Raw genomic sequence first — 24295 nt, 5'->3', positions numbered from 1 at the left:
AATGGTGTTTAGTGATGGTGTAGGGTCGACAATGTTTATTTAACTTTGATTACTATGACTGTTATTAACTATAATTGCTTTGCCTGGTTCATTCCAATGGCAGTTCTGATGTCCTGTAGCGCCGGACTGTCTCTGCTAGTTACTGAGCATGGAGCTGTGCCGAGCCAGATAAGTGATGAGTAATTGCCGTCAGCTGCCTAGAGACATGGGTTAGCAAAGGTTTGGTCATCACTAAACTATTTGAAATGTTGATCTTAGCTGATGATAATACTCTCTGTATGCCTTGCATGTGGGACAGCTGCAGCAGTTACAGAGATACTCAGTAGGTAGGGAAATGGAGGGGCAATCTTTGGCACATAATTTGATACTGCGATTTCAATACAGGAAAAAATAGAAGCAAAAAAAAAGCAGTCTGGAGAAATATGGATCATTGCACAAAATCTGAGAGAAGCCCTTCTCTTGTTCTGGAGTAGATCATTCTGCTGGACTTGATCATCTTCAGTCCTGAATTTGAAATATTAGCCCATTTCTTTAGTGCAGACTATTTTAACAGTTTATTTTTTAACAGTATAACAGTTTATGATTTTCATTTATCCTCTCAAATAGCCTTTAGAATGTCACTCAATCTACTTTGTTATGTAACAAGTGAGTTTCTGAAAGAATTTAACACCTACTTTTATTTGTATGGTGCCTTTAATGGAGGAAGACATCTCTGTTAGCAGGTGTTTATGATATTATCTGACTTTCAAAAAGCTGGTAATATCTATTTGGAAGAAACTTCTTTTTATGATTAAAGAGTCATCGAGTCATACAGCATAGAAGGGGCATTTCTGCCCCAAGTTGTTCATGCTGACTAAAATGGCCATTAAGGCTAGTCCAGTTGGTCTGCATTTGGCCCATATTCCTCTAAGTCCTCCCTATCCACGTACCTGTCCAAATATCCTTTAAATGTTAAGTGCCTCATCACTTCCTCTGCCGGCTCTTTCCATACATGTATCACCCTCTGTGTGAAAGGGTTGCCTCTCACCTTAAGCTATGTCCTTCAACTGGTAAAGAGGAGAAAGAAGGCTCAAATTCGATGACTGCCAGAGGTTGCAAAGTGCAAATTATAGCCTTTTGACTGCAGTTTTCTGCTGTAATGCACTTCAACGGTGTGAAAGTGTCAAGACACTTAGCTGGTTTGGAGCGTACACAGAACTTAAAGCTGACGTAGGAGATAGATCCTTGGGTAGCGTGGATGGCTCATTCGTAATTGGGCCAATTAGACAAATCAGAGTAAAGGTTAGTTGCTGGGCATTGGTGATGGGGAGGGACAGAGACACACGGTTCAATAAAGTGGGGCTGCTTGTATCAAACAGATGGGGATTGTTGAGTTGAGGAGGTGATACATTAACATACTGTTAGTAGTAAACTTGAAAGTATGGCATCAATGGAAAAAGTGAATACAGTGGTATAACATAATTGGGACCAGAAGAGGCAATAAAAACCTGCAGTTGCTAAAAATCTGGAAAAACTCAGCAGTTCAGGCAACATCTGTGAAAGAGAAACAGAGTTAACATTTTGTGTGAAACGCCTTTCGTTAGGTTTCAGTGTCCTGACGTCATTGATGTTAAATGCATGTATAAAGTAATTCATAAACAAGATACCATCATCAGGCTTCCAACTATTCTATTAGAAGCAGAATTAGGCATTACAACATTGAGCCACCAACTTGTGCAAGATATCTACAGGATTTCTTTACTCAAAGTTCAAAAGTACTAAGTAAATTTATTTTCAATGCACATATACATAATTATATACTACCCTGAGGTTCGGTTTCTTGCCAGCATTCACTGTAGAACAAAGGAACATAATAGAATCAATTAAAATCTACACAAAAACAATCGATGTGCAAAAGAGAACAAACTGTGCAAATACAAAAAAAAAGGAACGCTGATTCAGAAGTCTGAAGGTTAAAGGGCAATAACAGCTCCTGAACCTGCTGAATTGGGACCCAAGGCTGTTGTACCTCCGTCATAATGGCAACAGCAAGAAGAGAGCATGTCCTGGATGCTGGGGGTCCTTGATGATGGATTCTGCTTTCTTGTGGCAGTGCTCCTTGTGTCCAGTGGTGGGGAGGGCTTTTCCTGTGACGGACTGGGCTGTATTTAGGCTTTTCTTTCCATTGGCATTAGCGTTTCCATACCACGCTGTGATGCAACCTTCACCGTCCATCTATTTGCTGTGGTGAGTTTAGAGTGCAGCATGCAACAGAACAACAATGATAAAGAATAAAAAAGTATATAAATATACAGTTAGAGTTTAAAGTACAGATATAGAATAAAATGTACATAGACACATGAATACCAGCATGTATTTACAATGTAAACAGCATTATAAAAAGTAGTTAAAATGTTTTACAGTGCAGTGCAGTGACAGAGATAATGATACAGTGGGATGTCGGGCAAACAAGAGTGGTTAATCAGATTAACTGCCTGGGGGGAGAAACTTTACAATGACATGAAATTCTTGTTTCAGTAACCCCATAACGATTTCCAGGAGGGAGATTTTGAAAAAAGGCAGTTTACAGGCAGTGTCCACATTGATGTTTCCTAGAACGACTGGAGTGGTCATGTCTCATTCGTCAGCTGGTAATACAGCCATCAGTAAACTGCCCGTCTTTCTCTAGCTGCATTCTTAGTGCAGTCTGCCTTTCTACTTCCCTGCAGCACCTTCTCAAACTAATCGTTTAGCCAAGAACTGTGGAGTGAAACTCTTGCCCCTCCAATAGCACTAAACTGCACTGTTCGCTACCTCTAAAATTCACTTCATTACAATCGATGGGTTCAATTTCAGAGACAAGGTTACATTGTGCTGAAGTACAATAGCATACAGTTCATTGTATTTAGCACTCCATTAGGGATGAAGTTTACATACTGATCCATTATTGACAGTTTTCTGTTTAATCTAAATGTTAAATCCTTCTCTTTGTCAATTTTTTTTGCATTAAATGAAATAATTAAGTACTAAATGAATTCAAGTTCAAGTTTATTATCATCTGACTGTACAACCAAATAAAACAACATTCCTCTGGACTACAGTGCACCCACAAAATATAACACACATGGCATATAAACCAAAATATTACCATACACAAATTAATGAAATATAATTCAAAGTGCAAGCAGCACAGATAAACAGTACACAGTATACAGTAAACAGCACGCTGACCTCATGTCAAGACCTCGGTGGTGGCAGGGTATCAGTTGTTCAATTCTGAATATCAGGGAAATGTAGAGATACAGTTCTTTGGCCCACCCAATCCACACTGGCCATCCAGTGTCCATTTTCACACTAATCCTTCTCTTTCCTAGTAATACCTCCCAAAATTCTACCTCTTGCCTCTCCTAATAATACCTCCCAAAATTCTACCACTTATCGAAGGCTATTTGCCGTGGCCGGTCAATCTAACAATCTGCACGTTCCAAGGGAAGGTGCAGACAATGCACAGACCGCACTGAAGGTCAAGCCTCTGAGACTGCAGCTCTGCTATTTGCACTACTTGTGCCTACAGAAAAATCCATTCCTCTGTGCTGTTCCCTTTAGATTCACCAGGTGCGAACTGCATTTTCAGAGCTGTGATCACAATCACACTTTGCAGTGGTGGCCCCTTGTATTGTCCTGACATGGGTGATCTCTGTGGAGCAGAGGTTCAGACACTGAAGCCGGTTACTTGCAAAGAACAGTAAGGCAGGGTACTTGACTGTGATTACCAGCTGGTGGTACGTGCTGGCATCATTGTATTGATTAGTCTGCAAATAGAAATTGCTGGTTAAATGATACCTCCACTGTATCAATGAGACTGTAAATACTAGGGTAAGATATGAAGAAGGCTACAAATGTAGTGGATATGTCTTCAACTACGGAAAACAAAAGGCAGCTTAATGCTAATACAGCACTAATGACCCAGGCTCAATTAAACCGCTGTCTTTAAAGAGTTTGTACGTCCCCCTGAGACCGCGTGGGTTTTCTCCAGGTGCTTTGGTTTCCTCTCACGTTCTGAATATGTATGGGCTAGTAAGTTAATTGATTAAATGGGTGTAATTAGGCAGGAAGGGCCTGTTACCATGCTGTATCTCTAAATTTGAAAAAAGAATAGGAATTTCACAAGAAGATGATAACTGAGGGGTATCACGTTGATGAAATGGGAGGTTAGGATAAATGAATTGATTTGAGCTAATTTTCCTCATCTGAAATCTATTAAAGTAACAAATCATGGTGCACATTGCACCAGGGAGATGAAAAACCAAGGTAGGCAGGACTCTTTACAAGAATCCATAAATCAAGGTGTATTTTGTCCTTCAAGCAAATTTAGTCTGTAAAGCTGCTGTGTTTCCTCCTTCCCAAATGGGAAATTACAACTGAAAATATTATTCACTACTTTTTATTTGGTACAAAGTAATAAATATTATGAAATTATATTGTCAAAAAATCAAGATTAAGTAATTCCCTAGAAAATATTACTTTGTTCTAAAATTTCTTTGTAGCCCCAAGGGAAAATATGTTATATTTGTGACATTTGACTGTTTGGTCAGTGGAGGATTTCCAAAGGACACATAACAGCACCGGTCAGTTCTGATTATATGTCAATGGCCTAAATCGTTTCTTTTGTTTCTATTTCTTTCTTGACTGATGCTGTCTGGCCTGTTGATTATTTCCAGTATTTTCTATTTCTGTACTTTTTTGCTTTAACATTCTCCAGTTCTGGCAGCATCTTTGGAAAATCTCCCCAGAGCAATCGCGGTCTTTTTTATCATCTGCTGATTAGAGCAGTCCAGCACAGTAATCCAACGGGTCTCAGTTCTAGCAATAACTTCCTTTTCTTGTATTCCTTTCTCAGACTTGTATCTGAGATGCCAGCTTAATCCCCCTGTCTGCCTTTCCTACTCTCTTCAAGGATCAATGGCTATGCACTTTATTATATACAAAAATGCCTAATGCTACAAAGACTCAAATAACAAAATCTCATTTTATTGTTCTTTGCTTAAAAACAGCAAACAAAACAGCTATGCAGTGGCTCAGAGCTACAAGCATATAAGGAGCATGAGACGGTGGGGGGGGGGGGGGGAGAAAAGCACCCTGTTTGTGTACATTTTTCATCAACCAATCGGTGAAAAGCCTTTATAATTCTCCTACATCTGGTCACCATCATTTGGCCATATCTTGTTAATAAATTTGTTTATGGGTTTTATATGTGTACTTACTTTCAATAAGGGCAGTCAGTTTACTTTTGAATTCTTGGAATGCCAACTTTGAAGTTCTCTTCCATCTCTTAACACCCTCCTTTTCTTTCCATTTTTGGTGGGGTGTGGATGAAATCTTGCCTCCACAATCACATCTTTTTCCTTATAAAATGTTTCCAATGACACCCTATCAACTTAGCCACAACATTAAGTCAATCTGTCTCAGCCGATCAGGGACATTCCCTTCACTTACTTGCTCAGCCACCTGAGAGTAATTTGTTTCCTTTCTTTCCCAGTTTGCTGAAGGGTCCTCGATCTGAAACATAAACTCTGCCAGCATTTTGTGTTTTTATTTATTTCCAGCATCTGCAGGTTCACTTGTGTTGCCTTTGAACCCACTTCTTATCCCCCCTCGACCATCCCATGTTACTTCACTCCTGATGAAGGGTTTCGGCCCAAAACGTCGTCACTACCTCCTCCCATAGATGCTGTCTGGCTTGCTGAGTTCTGCCAGTATTTTGTGTTTTTATCCCTTTCCACACCGCTTTGACACTCTGCAAGCCTTGAATCACCACATGGCTTGATGTGGATAGGCTCCCTGGTTGGTGGGCCCAGGCAGATAGTACAGCCGCTCAGTGCCGCACCTGGGCAGCTGTGTGTGACCTCCACCTACCTTGACAAGGGAGACCTGTGCAAGCAAACACACAGTGGGGGAGGCAGCAGCTTCTATTACATGCACTCTGCCCACTTTAGTGGGCAACCCCTGTACCTGATAAAGTGGTCACTTAGTTACGTTCAAGGTCTTCTGCTGCTGTAGCCCATCCACTTGAAGGTTCGCCATGTTGTGCATTCAGAGATGCTCTTCTGCACACCACTGTCGCAATGCTTGGTTACTGTCAGCTTGAACCAGTCTGGCCATTCTCCTCTCACCTGTCTCATTAACAAGGCATTTTCTTCATGCTCCTGTACCTCCTCTCTAATGGCAGTAATGGGAAGAGGGCATGTCCTCAGTGGGGAGGGTCCTCAATGATGGACGCCACTTTCTTGAGGCACCTTTTGAAGGTGTCCTCGGTGGTGGGGAGGGTGATTTTTTCCTGATCCTCTCTATATCATATGGTGATGCAAGCAGTCACTGCACTACACCTGTAGAGATCAGCTAGAGTTTCAGTGACATGCCAGATTTCATCAAACTACTAATGCAATATAACTGCTGGTGTACCTTCTTCATGAGTATATCAATGTGTTGGGCCCAGTACTGTGCAAATATCCTGTATTTGACAATGTGGAGCAGAGAGTGAGTTTGTAAATATGGTGGGAGCAAAGGATGCTGGGAGTGGCGAGGGTGGAGTGTCTTGGGACAGTTGGCAGAAAAGGAGTGCCAAAGGCTTGTGTGACACGGGTGCAGCCCTGCAACAACAGGCAAGATCATTTGGTTCTGAACAATCGGTTTATTGATCAATACAGAATATCTCTCTGGTGCTTCCTACACACTCACTTATCCCGTATGCATTTCCCAACCATTTTTCCCTTCTCCTTGCCCCCTTCCCACTCCCAGTCCACAATAGAGACCCATATGAGAATCGGGTTTATCATCACTCACATATGTCATGAAATGTGTTTCTTTTTGCATCAGCAGTGCAGTGTAATACATAAAATTGCCACAGTATTGTGCAAAAGTCTTAGGCACCCTAGCTGTATATACGTGCCTAAGATTTACGTACAGTACCAAAGACCTTCAGAGACGTTGGCACCTAGGAACCTGAAGCTGCTCACCCTTTCCACTGCTGACCCCTGAATTGGGTTCTCCTGTCTTCTCCTTCTGGAAGTCCACAATCAATTCCTTGGTCAAGGCTAGTTTTAATAAAATTCTGAACACAGAATGCACTGCTTGTGCTACTGCATTCCAGTTAGATCACATTGTTGATATTGTAGGGCATCAATAAGGAATATGAGAGAAATTGAAACCCTACACTAATACCGGAGAACAGCCCTATACCTGATCCTTAGCAACCTGGCAATGAATTATTCAGGAAAGTTGAATTATTTTGGGCTTTTGTCAGAGGCAGCAGTAACTCTGCTATGAAAAAGGTAAAATCTCAAGAATTGTTTTGAACTAAACCATAACACCATGCCAAAGGAACCACTCCAACTCCAAGAAGATCAAATGTCATGTACTTTTTCATCTGAAGAATGATTAAAATGTGGACTGGAGTTATGGAGGCAAGATACCCTAAATCATTTTAAAAAACACCATCTCTCAGTTATCCAGCGCCTTTAGCACAGCAAAGCTGCCCAGATGATAAAAATGGCTTCACAGGAACAAGACCAAGCAAAACAATTAATTTTGAGTCAAACCAGAGCAGATGATCAAAAGCCTGGTTAAAGCTGTAGACTTTAAGGAGTGCCTTAAAATGGTAGAAATGGAGAGAGGTTTTGAGAGGGAGTTCTGGAGTTCTTTGCTTTTGGAGTTGTCTGCCAGGGGTTAAGCAATTAAGTTTAGCCTTGGAGAGGCCAGCACAAGAGCAGCAATTAGAGAGAAGCGATGGATGATGTGATAAATGGATTGAGTATCTTTCTGAATGAAGAGGCTGGAACAGGCTAAATAGCCTTCTGTCCCTATTTCTATCTGGTGCATTGGATCTTGTCTCTCACACTGGAGTGAGTATAGAAATAGTATGGTCGCATTTTAAAAATGTTGTCCTGGATTCAACTTTTTAAATTTATCTGCAGAATTCCTCCATTTGTGTAATTTGCTATGATTTAGCTAAGACAATAGTTAATATTTTGCATGGGGAAATTTTTGGTATGGTGACCAGTCAAATATTGACAATCATTTTACAGTGATTATCAAAACATACAAAATTTTAGTGGGTGTAAGGTAGTTCCATCGATTCCACCGAGATGTAACACTGAGTGTCAGAAGAAGTCATTCCTGCCTGTGGTCATCAAACTTTACAACTCCTCCCTCGGAGTGTCAGACACCCTGAGCCGATAGGCTGGTCCTGGACTAATTTCCACTTGGTGTAATTTACCTATTATTATTTAATTATTTATGGGTTTTATATTTCTATATTTCTACCTATTCTTGGTTGGTGCGACTGTAACGAAACCCAATTTCCCTTGGGATCAATAAAGAATGTCTGTCTGTTCTGTAACTAAGTGTGGATGTAAAGATGGTGGGTTGTGAAGGAACTAAGGTTCTACCCCTATCCCAGTTCCTTTGTGGCATCCAAATCCTTTGAGAGTGACTCTGGATAAAAGAGGACGAGGAAAAGCAGAGGTATTTCAGCAGAGGATTCTTCAGGCTACAATCTTAGTTGATTGAGGAAATGGTTGATATTATAAATAATAATTATATCAGAATCTGATTTATTATCACTGATATATGATGTGAAATTTGTTTTGTGGCAGCAGTACAAAGCAAATACATAAAATTATTCTAACTCACAAAATAAATTAATAGTGCAGTAAAAGAATAATGAGGTAATATTCATGGGTTCGTGGACTGTTCAGAAAACTGATGGCAGAGAAGCAGAAGTTGTTTCTGAATAATTGAGTATGGGTCTTCATGCTCCCGTAGCTCCTCCCCGATGTTTCTAATGAGAAGATGGCGTGACCTGGGTGATGAGGGTACTTAGTGATGGATGTTGCCTTTGTCATGAACTGCCTCTTGAATGTATCCGCAGTGGTGGGGAGGGTTGTGCCCAAGATGGAGTTAGATATATCTCTAACTCTACAGTCCCTTTCAATCACGTGCGTTGGAGCCATCCTAAGCAGTGATGCAACCAGTCAGAATGCTCTCTACAATACACGTATAGAAATTTGTAAAAATCTTCCGTGGCGCACTAAATCTCTGGAAACTCCAAATGAAGTAGAGCTTCCAGTGTGCCTTCATGATGGCATCAATGTGTTGGGTCCAGGATATAACCATATAACATCACAGCACGGAAACAGGCCATCTCGGCCCTTCTAGTCCATGCAGAATGCTTACTCTCACCTAGTCCAATATCCTCCAAAATGTTGATGCCCAGGAACTTGAAGCCGCTTGCTTTTTCCTCTCAATGAGGGCTGGTGGACATTCTCCCAACTTCCCTTTCACAAGTCCACAATCAACTCTTTGGTCTTTCTGTTGTTGAGTAGGAAGTTGTTAATGAATGTGAGAAAGGGGCATGAGAAGGCTTTTAAAACATGACAGAACTGTAATGCTTATAAACGTATTCTTTGTGGAAAAACATGGGAATGGAGCGTCATTAACCCAGGAAAGCTTCATTTGATTGAATGTTGTGGAGACATACTTCACCTTCCAAGTTAACTTTTTGAAGTGAGTTCCTTTTTAGTGTAATAAGAATTGTTTCAGAGAAGGTTTTCCGAAAATAATTGGTCAGATTCTAATCCAACAATAAGGAGAAGGCATTAATTTAGTGCTGAGATGGTGCTGGGATTATAACGGGGGAGATGTATTCAAAGAATCATCACTGAGGGATAAAGGAGAAGCTACTTCAGCATGACTAATCAACGAGCGAGGAAACTCTCTCCCACATGTTCCCAAATTAATTAGCTCTCTTATTATACATGATACTTGGCATAGTCTTACAGCCATATTTTCCGTATATAAATTTCAAGACACTAATTGCACAATTCAGTGCTCAACCAATGAAGTTTCAGGTGACTAATTGTGCAGACTATTTACAAAGTGCTGTGGAACATTTATTCTGCTCATTGCTGCCTTAATTAATTCCTACTCTTGGCTCCAGCGCTGACTGTTTTAGTAAGATTCCATTCGACCTGAACTTTTCTTGAATTGTGCACATCATGGAGGTAGATTATTTAACACAGAGAACTTGCCCTTGTTAATATAGCAAATGGAATGTCTTGAATCTGATGTGTGGAGAGAAGCCATTTTAAAAAAATAAAAAGGATTATGAAAGCTTACAGATAAATGTTTTATTTTATTCACTGTGCCTAAATATTAAATGCAATAAATTTTGATGTAACATCCTTAATAAGTATTCCTTCAGTGACCTGGTTGTTCCTACAAGCATTAACTTTTTTTATTACATTGCTGATTATAAAATATTTTAAGCACTTAATCTCTTTTTATATTTAATACACTTTTCTGGATGGGAACCATTGCTGTCTCTAACATAGATAATCAGTATTGTTTCAGAGAGGGTTGATGGCAGAATTCCTGCTTCCAAAGGAGAGGTACTCCCCGCTTCCTCGCTACATGCTGTAGTTTAAACTGGAGCAAAGTCCTGCAAATTAGCACCTCCTTTTGTCATTGATTGTAAAGAAACAACATGGAATATTTACTTTCCCAAGGAAAGCAAGTGAGCTTTGGTGGGGTAGGGGGTGGTGAAGAACAGGAAACCCAGGGTAGGGATTTATTTCAGGTAGAATTGGGAGATAGGGTGTAAGGTTTGTTGATTTTGGGATTACTTCCCAAGCCAAGGTAAACAGAACTGAGGGGCGCAGAGCTTAGTTTTGAGAAATTTCAATCTTATGGCTACCTGCCAATCTGATTCATACTCCTTCAGCGATCACCATCATAGTTACAGGCCTGTAAGTGAGAGAGGCACCGTAAAACTGCTCCTGTAACCTGAGCAAAGTAAAAATAAATAGAAGGCCCCTCTGGACTGGGGGTGGGGGGGGGGGGGGTCGCAAGTTCTGAGTGCACCAATTAGCATAAAGCCTTCAACTTTTCCTACTTTTATGTGAGTTATATTCAGCATGAATTAAAATTCAAAGCTCAAAGTAAATCTATTCAAAGAATATCAATAGGTTCATTAGGTACATTTAATATCTGAGAAATGTATACAGTATACTTCATGAAATTCTTTTTCTTTGCAAACATCCACAAAAGCAGAGAAGTGCCCCAAAGAAGGTACAGTATGTCACCATATACAACCCTGAGATTCATTTTCATGAGGTTACAAAGTTACAGAAAGCTAATTAAGCTTTTTATCTTTAATAATTAATATATCATAATATTGTTTTAAAAATCCTTCCCTTGATGTGCTGACTATACAGAAGGAAATATTTGATTGTTTAGCATTTTTCAAGTTTTCGAGATGACCCCAAGTATTGTGCCACCGCTGCTGAAGCGTCACCAGCAGTGGTACTTTTCCCTTTATGAGGGAAACACAGCCAGACAATACACATGTAGACGGTTTCCATCACTGTACCTAGTCTAACCATGTAGATGCCATGGCCAAGAAAGCATAATAATGCCTCCTAGTCCACGTGAGTCTTAAAGAAATTTGGCATGTCCCCTTTGACCTTCACCAATTTTAAAGAAGGACTGTTGAAGGCATCCTTTGCAAATGCATATTGGGTTGCTATGGCAACTGCTCTGCCCAACACCATAAGATTCTGCAGAGAGCTATGGACATCCATCATCAAGGGTCCTCACCATGCAAGCTGTACACTCTTGTTGCTACCATGAGGAAGGAGGAACAGGAGCCTCAGGACCCACACCACCAGGTTCAGGAACAGTTATTACCCCTCAATCAACAGACTCTTGAACCAGAGGGGGTAAATTCACTCACCCCAACACTGAACTGTTCCCAGAACCTCACAAGGACTCGTCATCTAATGTTCTCAATATTTATTGCTTATTTATTGACTGTTGTTATTATTTCTTTTTGTACGTACATAGTTTGTAGCCTTTTGCACATTTGTTGTTTGTCCGTCCTGTTGGGTGCTGTTTTTCACTGATTCTAAAGATGTGCAAATAAGTAGGTTAAATGGCCTCTGTAAGATGTCCCTGTGTGGGTGGATCGTAGAATTATGTGGGTAATAAAGGCTACAGGTAAGGTACAGGTAATAGGATTGCTGTATGAGCTGGCATGAACCTAATGGGCTTCTTTCTGTATCGTATGGAATAATGGACTTTATATCGAGTCTGATTAGAGCAAGAACAATCAACAAAAACATGCGGATTATGTGCTAATTATGATATGTTCGCCAAAGGCAAACATTCCAGTTTATTTTCAGGATATATTCATTCCATCAAACTGGCAGAACTACAGTCAGTGCCACTTTATTAGGTCCCTACTATCTTGTAAGTGGTTATTTGAGTTACTGTCTCCTTCCTGTCAACTTGAACCAATTATAGCCATTTTCCTTCGACTTCTCTCATTAACAAGGTGTTTTTGCCCACAGAACTGCTGCTCACTGGATTTTTTTTTTGTTTTTCACACCATTCTCTGTAAAACCTCGATACTGTTGTGCATGAAAATCCCAGGAGATTGGCTGTTTCTGAGATACTCAAACCACCCAGTCTGGCACCAACAACCATCCGACAGTCAAAGTCACTTAGATCACATTTCTTCTCCGTCCTGAGGTTTGGTCTGAACAAAAAATGAACCTCTTGACCATGTCTACATGCTTTTATGATTGGCTGATTAGATATTTACATTTATGAGCAGGTGTACAGATGTATATAAATAAGTGGCCACTGAGGTGCCCTATGAATATTCTTCCCAGAATACCGAACAATCTATCTTACAGTTCAGGACACTGAAAGCTCACACAGGCAAATGAGTAATAAATCTCTATTCTAGTGTTTGTTCTCCTTTACAACCACAGAATAAAAGGGCTTCATGAAAATTAAACTACACTAATAGCAGGTGAAATTTATAAGGCTGCACAGCTGCAGAACTTATCTTGAAGGCTGTCCAAGTTCATGGAATAGGTAGTCTGCCAACCAAAATATCACTGAAATATGGACCATGGACACCATTCTTTTTACTAATGCCAGTATCGGTGACAACAATCCTGCTTGGCCACAAATAGGGCACAGTGATTATCCATGAGCTTGATAAATCTTGTTTCTATTTTAATTTCACTGTCAAATATTAAGATTTCAGAATGGTCAATCATCCTTTCACTCAGCCAGCCTCCATTTTTTTAATCTCCTCCCCCTGCCCCCAACCACTCCAACGTCCATTACTTTCCTGAGGAGGGTATTTCCAGTCATTGTATAGTAGAGAAGATTTTTGTGCATTACCAAGTATCCTGTGTGAGCTTGGGGTAGGAGCGTTGGCAGGCTGACACTGGCACATAGCACAGATGAAACTAGCACATCATTTATCTGTGCTCTGGCAATGTCCTACTGCAATAATCAACCCTAAAAACCCAACCACATTTCTTTTTTTGTCTGGGATACCAAGATTGCTTAACAGCTGAATTAGTTGACCCCAATGAGTCAATAAAAGATCGTAAAACTTGAGAGCAGATTTTGGCCTTTAGGCCTATTAAGTGTGCTCTGCCATTCCATCATGGCTGATTTATATCCCTCTCGATTCCATTCTTCTGCTTTCTTCCTGTCATCTTTTACACCGTTAATAATCACAAACTTATCAACCTCCACTTTAAAGATCCCCAATCACCATGCCTCTGCAGTTGTCTGTGGCAATGAGTTCCACAAGTTCACCACCCTTTGCCTAAAGAAATCCTTCCTAACCTCTGTTCTCACAGGATGGCCTTGTATTCTGAAACTATACCCTCTGGTTCTATACTCCCCCACTGTAGGAAACTTTCTGTCCATATCCACTAGGCCATTCAATATTCGATAAATTTCAATGAGATCTCCCCTCATTCTTCTAAATTCGAATGAAGTCAAATCGAGAGACGTCAAATGCTCCTCATACGTTAACCCTTTCATTTCTGTGATCATTCTCATAAACCTCATCTGGACCCTCTCCAATACCAGCATATCCTTTCTTAAATAAAGGGTCCAAAACTGCTTGCAATATTCCAAGTGTGTTCTGACCAATGCCTTATAAAACCTCAGCATTACATCCTTATCCAATATTAAGAAAGATAATTTCAGCCTGAATTTGGGTTTTATTTTGATGAAAAACAATTATAAGTAAGATGCTTGTATTTAGGTAAGAGTATGGGTTCTGAATAACTATATAGTTTCAGAAATAGCAGGGAACCCTGTGAGACATGGTCCCGAGCCTTTACTTGTTCATACTGCCAATACTCTGGTGACTTACTTCATTACTGGTTAAATTAGTTTCTGCTGTCTTCGCTGTTTTAACCTGGGAAGTTCGGCTTCATTGTGCACAATCTCACTGACGACTCAGGGACTTTGTTCTTTTGGATCAAAGGTTGAGCATCAAATTGAAAATTTGATTCAAACTGGAATTTGAAAGGAATATTTTCTCAGTCGGATTCAGACCAATTTTACAAAATGCAAGAGCCTCAAAATTACTATCAGCAGTATTGGTGGTCTGAGATCCAATTTTCTGTGTATGTGTGACATCCACACTATAAAAACAGATGAAATATTTTCTTAGGAAGTATTAACCATTTATGTAGCCATTAAGGATCTAATGTAAGCACAGAAATCAAAGCCAGGGTTGGAATTTGCTCCATTCACCACACCCAGGAGCAACTACCTTTACAGCAGCAGTGACTGAGGTTCAATTCCTACTGCTGTAAGAAATTCCTGTAAGGAATTTCTGACTGTTTTGGTTTCCGCCAGTTGCTCAATTTTTCTCCCACATTCCAAAAATGTATGGATTAGGTAGGATTGGTAAATTGTGGGCATACTATGTTAGTGCTGGAAGTATGAACACTTGTAGGCTGCCCCCAGCGCATCCTTGACTGTTTTGGTCATTGACACAGATGATGCACTTTACTGTACATTTTGAGGTATATCTGAAAAATAAAGCTGATCTGTGTATTTAATCAGTTATCTGGACGCTTCCAGGAAAGATGGGAGAGCTGACAGCGAAGTAATCTAACCAGTAAACTAATGGTATTTTCTGTGTGGCAGGACCTCTTGAAGCACACCCCCGATGATCACCCAGACCACCCCTGCCTACTTGCAGCACAGCGGTACATCAAGTTGCTGGCTGAAAGGATAAACAAGGGAAAGAAGAATGCAGAGGAGGCTGAGAAGGAAGCTCGCATCCTGCAAGAGATAGAATCTCATATCGAAGGCATGGTGGACGTACGTATCCATGAAGAGGTACAACGATTATGGACTTCTAAGAACAAACACTGAGCATAAGCAATGTTTCGCCAACCCATATAGCATTAAACTGGCAGTAAATTCTTGACAAGCAAGAGGATGTGAGAAATGTAGAGTTCAGGTTGCAGTTGTGTACATGGTGATCTTTTTAAACAGTGGAGTAGACCCAAGGAGCCAACTGGTTGTTCCTGCTCCTAATGAATATCTTCTCTGGTTTGAATGAAATAGGGCTTCCGCTTCTCATTCCTGCCCTGGCTAAATTTTAGACAATGCTACAGTGACCTGATAGCTTGCCTTTCACTTTTTCATTCAAAGAGTAGCAGTAATCTGGAACACACTTAACCAGGAACGTCTTAAGACCAGATATGTTTCCAAACTGAGACCAGTTAGTTTTGTTAACTAACCGTGTAACTGTTGTGTCACCAAGCCGGGGAGAAAAGTTGAACATAGATGTTGTGCCGACTCTTTGACCTACCCCAAGTTCAATCTAGCCCCTCCCTCACACATAGCCCCCCATTTTCCTTTCATCCATAAGCCTGTCTAAGCATCACTTAAATGTTCCTAATATATCTGCAATGTGCTTCACGCACTCTCTATGTGAAATCTACCTCTGACCTCTCCTCCTGGGGCGGCAGAGTGGCTAGCGCAATGCTTTACAGTGCCAGTGACTGACCTGAGTTCAATTCCCGCCACTGTCCCAAAGGAGTTTGTGCCTTCTCGCCGAGAACCGGGTGCTCCGGTTTACTCCCACAGTCCAAAGACTTACCAGTTGGTAGGTAAACTTGTCATTGTAAATTGTCCCGTGATTAGGCTATGGTTAAATCGGGGGTTGCTGAGGGGCACAGCTCAAAGAGCTGCAAGGGCCTACTCCATGCTATATTTCAATAAATGAATAAACTTTCCACTAATCACCTTAAAATTATTCCCCCTTCATATTAGCTATTTCTGCCCAGGTTAAGATTTGGGAGTGTCACAATCTAATTGACAAATAGGTTGGGCATAATGGCTCACTGGTTGACTATTCTTATGCTTGTCCTCATGTCAGTAAAGAGGGAGCTGTACTGAGGAGCATATGTACACAACGTTGGAAGAACTCAGCAGGCCAGGCAGCATCCGTGAGAAAAGAGTAGCCAACGTTTTGGACCGAGACCCTTCATCAGGAATGGGGGGGCGGGGGAGAGAGGACCGAAGCCCAGTAATAGAGATAGGAGAGGGGGTAGGGCCTAGAGGTGCCAGGTGGAAAACCAATCAGAGGAAAGATAAAGTGGGGAGGGGGAGGGGATAAGCATGAAAGATCTGTAGAGATAAAGAAGCAGAAAGTTGAAAGGGGAGAGAGGCAGAGAGGGACCTGGGATAAGGGAAGGAGAGGGGGAGGGAATTACCGGAGATTGGTGAATTCAATGTTCATACTACCAGGCTGGAGGCTACCCAGACGGTAGATGAGATGTTGCTCCTCCAACCTGAGTTTGGCCTCATCATGGCAGTAGAGGAGGCCATGTATGGGCATATCTAGATGGGAATGAGGGGCAGAGTTGAAGTGGGTGGCAACCGGGAGATCCTGTCTAATGTGACGGACGGAGCGTAGGTGCTCGACGAAGCAGTCCCCCATTCTGTGTCGGGTCTCGCCGATGTAGAGGAGGCTGCACCGGGAGCACCGGATGCAATAGACGATTCCAGCAGACTCGCAGGTGAAGTGTTGTCTCACCTGGACTCTTTTCTCACAGATGCTGCCTGACCTGCTGAGTTCTTCCAGCATTGTGTACGTATTCTTTGATCCACAGCATCTGCAGTTGTATTTTTGTGTGCTGAGGTGGGATTGGCCAGTGAAATCACAGACTGTGCAACCACATAAGGGTGAATATCCACCTGATGCTTCTCCTACAAAGGAAGTAGTTCCCCTTCCCACTGAAACAGAAGGAAATTAAACTCAGTATGTGGTGGGAGGGGAGTTCCACTGAGTCTGCTCTATTCCTGGGAGGCAAGTTGAAAGTCTTCGCTGGAAATTGTCAGTATGCACTTGTGGAGGACCCTGACCTTAATCTTAGAGACATTGCCCGTAGCTCCCTGTGTTGGCGTATTGGTATTCAGCAGAGATATGTCGTTGCTCGTTGCTATAATGAGTCCCGGAAGCAGACAAATACATATCTTCCCTTAAACTAATACCACATCTGCAGTACAATTCTAGGAGAATTGGTCTGAGTGTAAAGAAATATAGGGACAAAACAGACTACAGATGCAGAAATCTGGAGCAAAGAAGTTATGAAATAAAAGATATTCTGTGGATGCTTGACATTTTGAGCAACACACAAACAAGTGCAGGAGGAGTTCAGCAATTCAGACAGCATCTATGGAGGGGGAACATTTTCGGCCAAGACTCTTCATCAAGACTGGAAAGGAAGAGGGCAGAAGTGAGACCCTGCTCTCCCCTTCCCTTCAGTCAAAGAAATGAGCTGCTAGAGGAACTCAGTGGGTCATGTAGCACCTGTGGAGGGAATAAGGTGAAGTGGCCCAACCCATGCATGGTCAGGAGAAATTTGTGGAGGTTTGAGCGACAGCAGGGAGGGGGGAGACCTGAGATGGCAAGAGTGGAGACAAGAAGAGGTGAGGGTGAAAGCTTTCTGCTGACCAATGGAGCATCAGAATTCAGGTCAAGGGAGGTGAGAGCTGTGATAGGCTGTGGTCAGTCTGGGTAGGTAGGGAATGAGACTTGTACTGTGATTGGGCTAGCAAAGAGCCAGGGAACATGGCCCCAGCCAATACAGTGGGTGTCCCATATTTTTTTTATTAATGAAACTCAGTTGAAACATTAAGTATAAATGACTGTGTGCCATCAAAATTCCTTTCAATCAAGCACGATTTGCTTGATTTAAAATGCACTATTTGCCCCAGAACTCTTGTAGAATTCTGTGTTAATAATACAGGTCATAAATCTAGTCTTGTTCATCCAATTTAATCAGTTATGCAAATGCAACCACGAAGCACATATTGGTGACACTATTAAATGACATCAGCTTGAGGGTGAATTGTTCCTGGAAATGTCCAGTCCAATTTCCTGACGGGCAAGATTTCTCCAGAAACTGCGTGCATACTCTGCAGATTATGTTCTGGTGCTATTAATGGCAAAGAACTGGGCACTAATTGCTTTCTTAAATCCAATTCCAAGACAAAATCTTTTGCAATTATCTAATAATAGGAAGTGTCTACAGGGATAAAGAGAGATATTTAAAAAACAGACATGGGTAGCATTACAAATGAAAATAAAGAAATAGCAAACCTGTTGAAAAATTACAGTGCATCAGCCCTCACGGTAGAGGAAGAGGATAATGTATCCAGATTTCCAGGGAAAACAATAATGAATGAAGGACCAGAACACAGTAAAGCTAATGTAAACGAGGAAGCAGTACAAAGGAAACAGTGGCACACTAGCTTGACAAGTCTCCAAGGTCTGTTGGTTTCCATCCCAGAACTTTAAAGGAAGCAGGCAGGGAAATTGCGGATGCCTTGGGCATAATCTTCTGAAGTGTTCTCAATTTGCGAATTGTTCCTTTGCATTGGAGAATTGCAAGCCAACTGCATGTACCAGATTCAAAAGGAAGTGACTAGAGGTGTGGGGACACAAGAGGTTGCAGATGCTGGAATCTGGACCAAGACAAGGAATAAACTATGGTTTTGCAGTGGGTGCTAGAGCTTCAACTAGCAGGTCATAATAACTTGAAAAGCAAACTGGTCTGGCACTGCAGAGTGGCTGGTAAGACCATCAGACATAGGAGCAGAATAAGGTGACTTGGCCCATTGAGTCTGCTCTGCTATTCCATCATGGCTGATTTATTATCCTCTCCACCCCATTCTCCTGCCTTCCATCTGTAACTTTAATGCCCTTACTAAACAATAACCTGTCAACCTCCACTTTAAATATACCAAATGACTTGGTCTCCGTAGCCATGTGTGGTAATGAATTCCACATATTCACCACCCTCTGCTAAAGAAATTCCTTCTGACCTGTGTTCGAAAAAGGCCACCCTTCTATTCTAGGCTGTGCCCTCTGGTCCTAGACTCCCCACTATAGGAAACACCCTCACTACATCCACTCTATCTAGGCCTTTCAATATTTGATAGTTTTCAGTGAGATCCTCCTTCATTCTTCTGAACACCAGTAAATACAGATCTAGAGCCATCAAACGTTCCTCGTACATTAACATTTTCATTCCCAGAACGATTCTCGCAAACCTCCCCTGGACCCTTTCCAATGCCAGCATGGAAAGTGTTAGTGTTATCTAATGTTAGATAAAGGGCCCGAAACTGCCTACAATACTCCAAGTGTGCTAAGGAGCCTCAGCACTACATAAAAACACAAAACGCTGGCAGAACTCAGCAGGCCAGACAGCATCTATGGGAGGAGGTAGTGACGACGTTTCCGGCCGAAACCCTTCATCAGGAGCGAAGTAACATGGGATGGTCGAGCGGGGGATGATGTCCCTCCCCCCACTTCTAATTCCCCCTCGACCATCCCATGTTACTTCGCTCCTGATGAAGGGTTTCGGCCGGAAACGTCGTCACTACCTCCTCCCATAGATGCTGTCTGGCCTGCTGAGTTCTGCCAGCATTTTGTGTTTTTATTTATTTCCAGTATCTGCAGATTCGCTCGTGTTGCCTCAGCACTACATCCTTGCTTTTATATTCTGGTAGACCTGCTGCCGCACAGTTCCAAAAACCTGGGTTGATCACTGACCCCTGGTGCTATCTGTGTGGAGTTTACTGCTCCCCTTGTGATTTGTGGATATTCTTCAGGGTCTGCATCTTTCCTCCTACATCCCAAAGTTGTCAGGTTAGTTGGCTTTTACCTTCATGTGTAAGTGAGTAGCAGAATCTGGAGAAGTAGTTGATGGGAATGTAAGGTGAATAATATTGGATTGTAAGTATAAATTCAGTGTGAATGTGCACTTGGTTGTTAACACTGACTACACAGGCTGAAGATCATGTTTCTATTCTCTATGACTTTATGATTAATCAGGAGAGCAAGTGTGATGGTGCCTCAGAAAGTTGTGTAGTCATGAACAGAAAGTTACTAAGATGGATTAAGTGAGTGGTCGAAATAAAATATGGACCTTTATGCAGGTGAGAGTGGTGCCCACCTTATGGGTACAATTAAAATCTCATTGAAGCCTAGTGAATATTGAAAGGCCTTGATAGACTGGACATGGAGAGGATGTTTTCAATAGTGGGACGGTCTAGGATCAGAGGGCACAACCTCAAAATAGAAGGGCCTCCCTCTAGAACAGAGATGAGGAAGAATTTCTTCAGCCAGAGGGTGGTGAATCTGTGGAGTTCATTGCCGCAGGTGGCTGTGGAGGCCAAGTCATTGGGTATATTTAAAAGCAGAGAGTTGATAGGCAACACGGTAATGTAGTGGCTAGCACAAAGCTATATAGGGTTCAAATCCCAAAACTGTACAGAGTTTATATGTTCTTCCAGTGACCACATGTCTCCTCCAGTATCCTCCCACATGTCAAAGACCTAAAGGTCAGGGTTAATAAACTGTGGGCGTGCTATTTTGGTGCTGGAGGCATGGCGCTGCTCGCCGGCTGTCCCCAGTACATCCTTGGACTGGTTTGGCTGTTGACACGATCAACACATTTCATTGTATGTTTTGATGTGCATATGACAAATAAAGCTAAGCTAATCTATAAAATCCTATCTTTATAAAGGTTCTTGATTAGTCAGTGTCTAAAAAGTTATGGGGAGAAAGCTAAAGAATGTGGGGTGAGGAGGAATGATAAATCAGCCATGATCGAATAGTGGAGTAGATTCAATGGGCTGAATGGCCAAATTCTGCTGATATGACAAGCGTTATAAAGAAGATTGAATAGCTTGGGGCTTTACTCCTTAGAACAGAGGAGACTGAGGGGACATTTGCTAGAGGTATTCAAAACTATGAGGGGTATAGATAGGGTAAATGCAAGGCAGGCTTGTTCCACTGAGGATAGATGGGACTACAACTAGAGGTCATGGGTTAAGGGTGAAAGGTGAAATGTTTAAAGGGAATGTAATGGAGAACTTCTTCACTCAGAGGGTGTTGAGTGTGTGGAATGAGCTTCTAGCTAAAGAGAAGGGATCGATTTCAACATTTAAGAGAAGTTTGGATAGGTACATGGATGCAGTAGACAATAGACAATAGGTGCAGAAGTAGACCATTCGGCCCCTCGTCTGCACCGCCATTCTGAGATCATGGCTGATCATTCACTATCAATATCCAGTCCTTGCCTTGTCCCCATATCCCTTGATTCCCCTATCCATCAGATATCTATCTAGCTCCTTCTTGAAAGCATCCAGAGAATTGGCCTCCACCGTCTTCTGAGGCAGTGCATTCCACACCTCCACAACTCTCTGGGAGAAGAAGCTCTTCCTCAGCTCTGTTTTAAATAACTGACCTCTTATTCTCAATCCATGCCCTCTGGTACTGGACTCTCCCAACATCTGGAACATATTTCCCGCCTCAATCCTATCAAATCCTTTAATTATCTTAAACGTTTCAATCAGATCCCCTCTCAATCTCCTCAATTCCAGCGTGTACAAGCCCAATCTCTCCAATCTCTCTGCGTAAGACAGCCCTGCCATCCCAGGAATCAACCTAGTGAATCTACGCTGCACTTCCTCAATTGCCAGAATGTCCTTCCTTAAACCTGGAGACCAAAACTGTACACAATATTCCAGGTATGGTCTCACCAGGGCCCTGTACAAATGCAAAAGGACATCCTTGCTCTTATACTCAATTCCCCTTGTAATAAAGGCCAACATTCCATTTGCCCTCTTCACTGCCTGTTGCACTTGCTCATTCACCTTCATTGACTGATGAACTAGGACTCCTAGGTCTCTTTGCATTTCTCCCTTACCTAACTCTCCACCGTTCAGACAATACTCTGCCCTCTTGTTCCTGCTTCCAAAGTGGATAACTTCACATTTATTCACATTGAATGACATCTGCCAAGTATCTGCCCACTCACCCAGCCTATCCAAGTCTCCCTGTATTCTCCTAACGTCCTCTTCGCATGTCACACTGCCACCAAGTTTAGTATCATCAGCAAACTTGCTGATATAGTTTTCAATGCCCTCATCTAAATCGTTGACATAAATCGTAAAGAGCTGTGGTCCCAATACAGAGCCCTGTGGTACCCCACTAGTCACCTCCAGCCAGTCCGAGAAACACCCATTCACTGCTACCCTTTGCTTTCTATCTGCCAACCAGTTTTCTATCCATGTTGAAACCCTGCCCCCAAAGCCATGAGCTCTGATTTTACTCACCAATCTCCTATGTGGCACCTTATCGAATGCCTTCTGAAAATCTAGGTACACAACATCCACTGGCTTACCCTCGTCTAACATCCTTGTTACACCCTCAAAAAACTCCAACAGATTAGTCAAGCATGATTTGCCCTTGGTAAATCCATGCTGGCTCGGCCTAATCCTATTTCTGCCATCAAGATGTGCCACTATTTCGTCCTTAATAATGGACTCAAGCATCTTCCCCACGACTGACGTTAGGCTAACAGGGCGATAGTTCTCCGTTTTCTCCTTCCCTCCCTTCTTGAAAAGTGGGATAACATTAGCCACTCTCCAATCTTCAGGAACTGATCCTGAATCTAAGGAACATTGGAAAATGATTACCAATGCATCCGCAATTTCCTGACCCACCTCTTTTAGAACCCTCGGATGCAGACCATCTGGACCTGGGGATTTATTAGCCTTCAGTCCTACCAGTCTACTCATCACAGTTTCTTTCCTAATGTCAATCTGTCTCAATTCCTCTGATATCTTATGACCCTGGCCCATCCATACATCTGGGAGATTGCTTGTGTCCTCCCTGGTGAAGACAGATCTAAAGTACGCATTAAATTCTGTTGCCATTTCCCTGTTTCCCATAACAATTTCTCCCAATTCATTCTTCAAGGGGCCAACATTGTTCTTAACTATCTTCTTTCTCTTCACATAACTAAAAAAGCTTTTGCTATCCCCTTTTATATTCCTGGCTAGACTGAGCTCATACCTGATTTTTTTCTCTCCGTATTGCTTTTTTAGTTAAGATCTGCTGTTCCTTAAAACCTTCCCAATCATCTGTATTCCCACTCATCTTAGCCCTGTCATACTTCTTTTTCTTTAATGCTATACAATCTCTGACTTCCTTTGTCAACCACTGTGGCCCCTTCCCCCCCCCCTTTGAATCCTTCCTTCTCATTGGAATGAACTGCCTTTGCATCTTTTGTATTATCCCCAAGAATATCTGCCACTGCTGATCCACTGTCTTTCCTGCCAGGGCATCCGCCCATTTAACTTTGGCCAGCTCTTCCCTCATGGCTCCATAGTCTCCTTTATTTAATTGCAACACTGACACCTCTGATCTGCCCTTATCCCTCTCAAATTGTAGATAAAAACTTATCATGTTATGATCACTACTTCCTAATGGCCCCTTTACTTCAAGATCACTTATCAATTCCTGTTCATTACACATCACCAAGTCCAAAATAGCCTCGTTCCTGGTTGGCTCAAGCACAAGCTGTTCCAAAAATACATCCCTTAGACACTCCACAAACTCCCTATCCTGGGGTCCAGCACCTACCTGATTCTCCCAGTTCACCTGCATGTTGAAATCTCCCATAACGACTGCATTACCTTTAGCACATGCCAATGTTAACTCCCTAATCAACTTGTACCCAATATCCTCGCTACTGTTTGGATGCAAGGGGTATGGAGGGATAGGGTCTGGCTGCAGGTCAATGGGACAAGACAGATTAATGGTTTGGCTCAGTCCAGATGAGCTGAATAGTCTGCTTCTATGCTGTAGTCTTTTCTGACTCTATTACTCGATGTCTGTACGACATTTTTTGTAATTGCTATTTTCCCTTTATCCACTGTGAAATTTCACTGTTGTAATGATATATTTCTTTCTTATATTCTACAGCTTATGGTTCCTCATAGAAAATTCTTAAGGCAGGAGATGGTGGTTGAAGTGGTAAGAACTTTGTCCAACTCTAATTCTTGTCAATAACACCAAGTACAGCAGGGTAAAAAGAACCTCTTTGCTTTGCTATTG

The 24295-nt window shown here is 41.9% G+C and overlaps 1 protein-coding gene across 2 annotated transcripts in view; it reads left to right on the top strand.

Annotated features, from left to right (window-relative positions):
- Nucleotides 1-24295, top strand: part of LOC132391139 (rho guanine nucleotide exchange factor 17-like) — a 483152-nt gene that overhangs the window by 372323 nt on the left and 86534 nt on the right. Inside the window, exons 6-7 of one of the 2 annotated variants that reach the window (XM_059963957.1) lie at nt 15013-15189; nt 24164-24214. In XM_059963957.1, coding sequence (XP_059819940.1) covers nt 15013-15189; nt 24164-24214 — 228 coding nt within the window. Of the gene's footprint in view, nt 1-15012; nt 15208-24163; nt 24215-24295 lie in introns of both variants that reach the window. The other variant, XM_059963956.1, reaches the window with a different exon arrangement.

The sequence above is a fragment of the Hypanus sabinus genome, chromosome 3 (assembly GCF_030144855.1).
Source record: "Hypanus sabinus isolate sHypSab1 chromosome 3, sHypSab1.hap1, whole genome shotgun sequence".
NCBI lineage: Eukaryota > Metazoa > Chordata > Chondrichthyes > Myliobatiformes > Dasyatidae > Hypanus > Hypanus sabinus.
The sequence above is the reverse complement of the archived record's forward strand: the minus strand, read 5'-3'. Positions and strand labels throughout refer to the sequence as shown.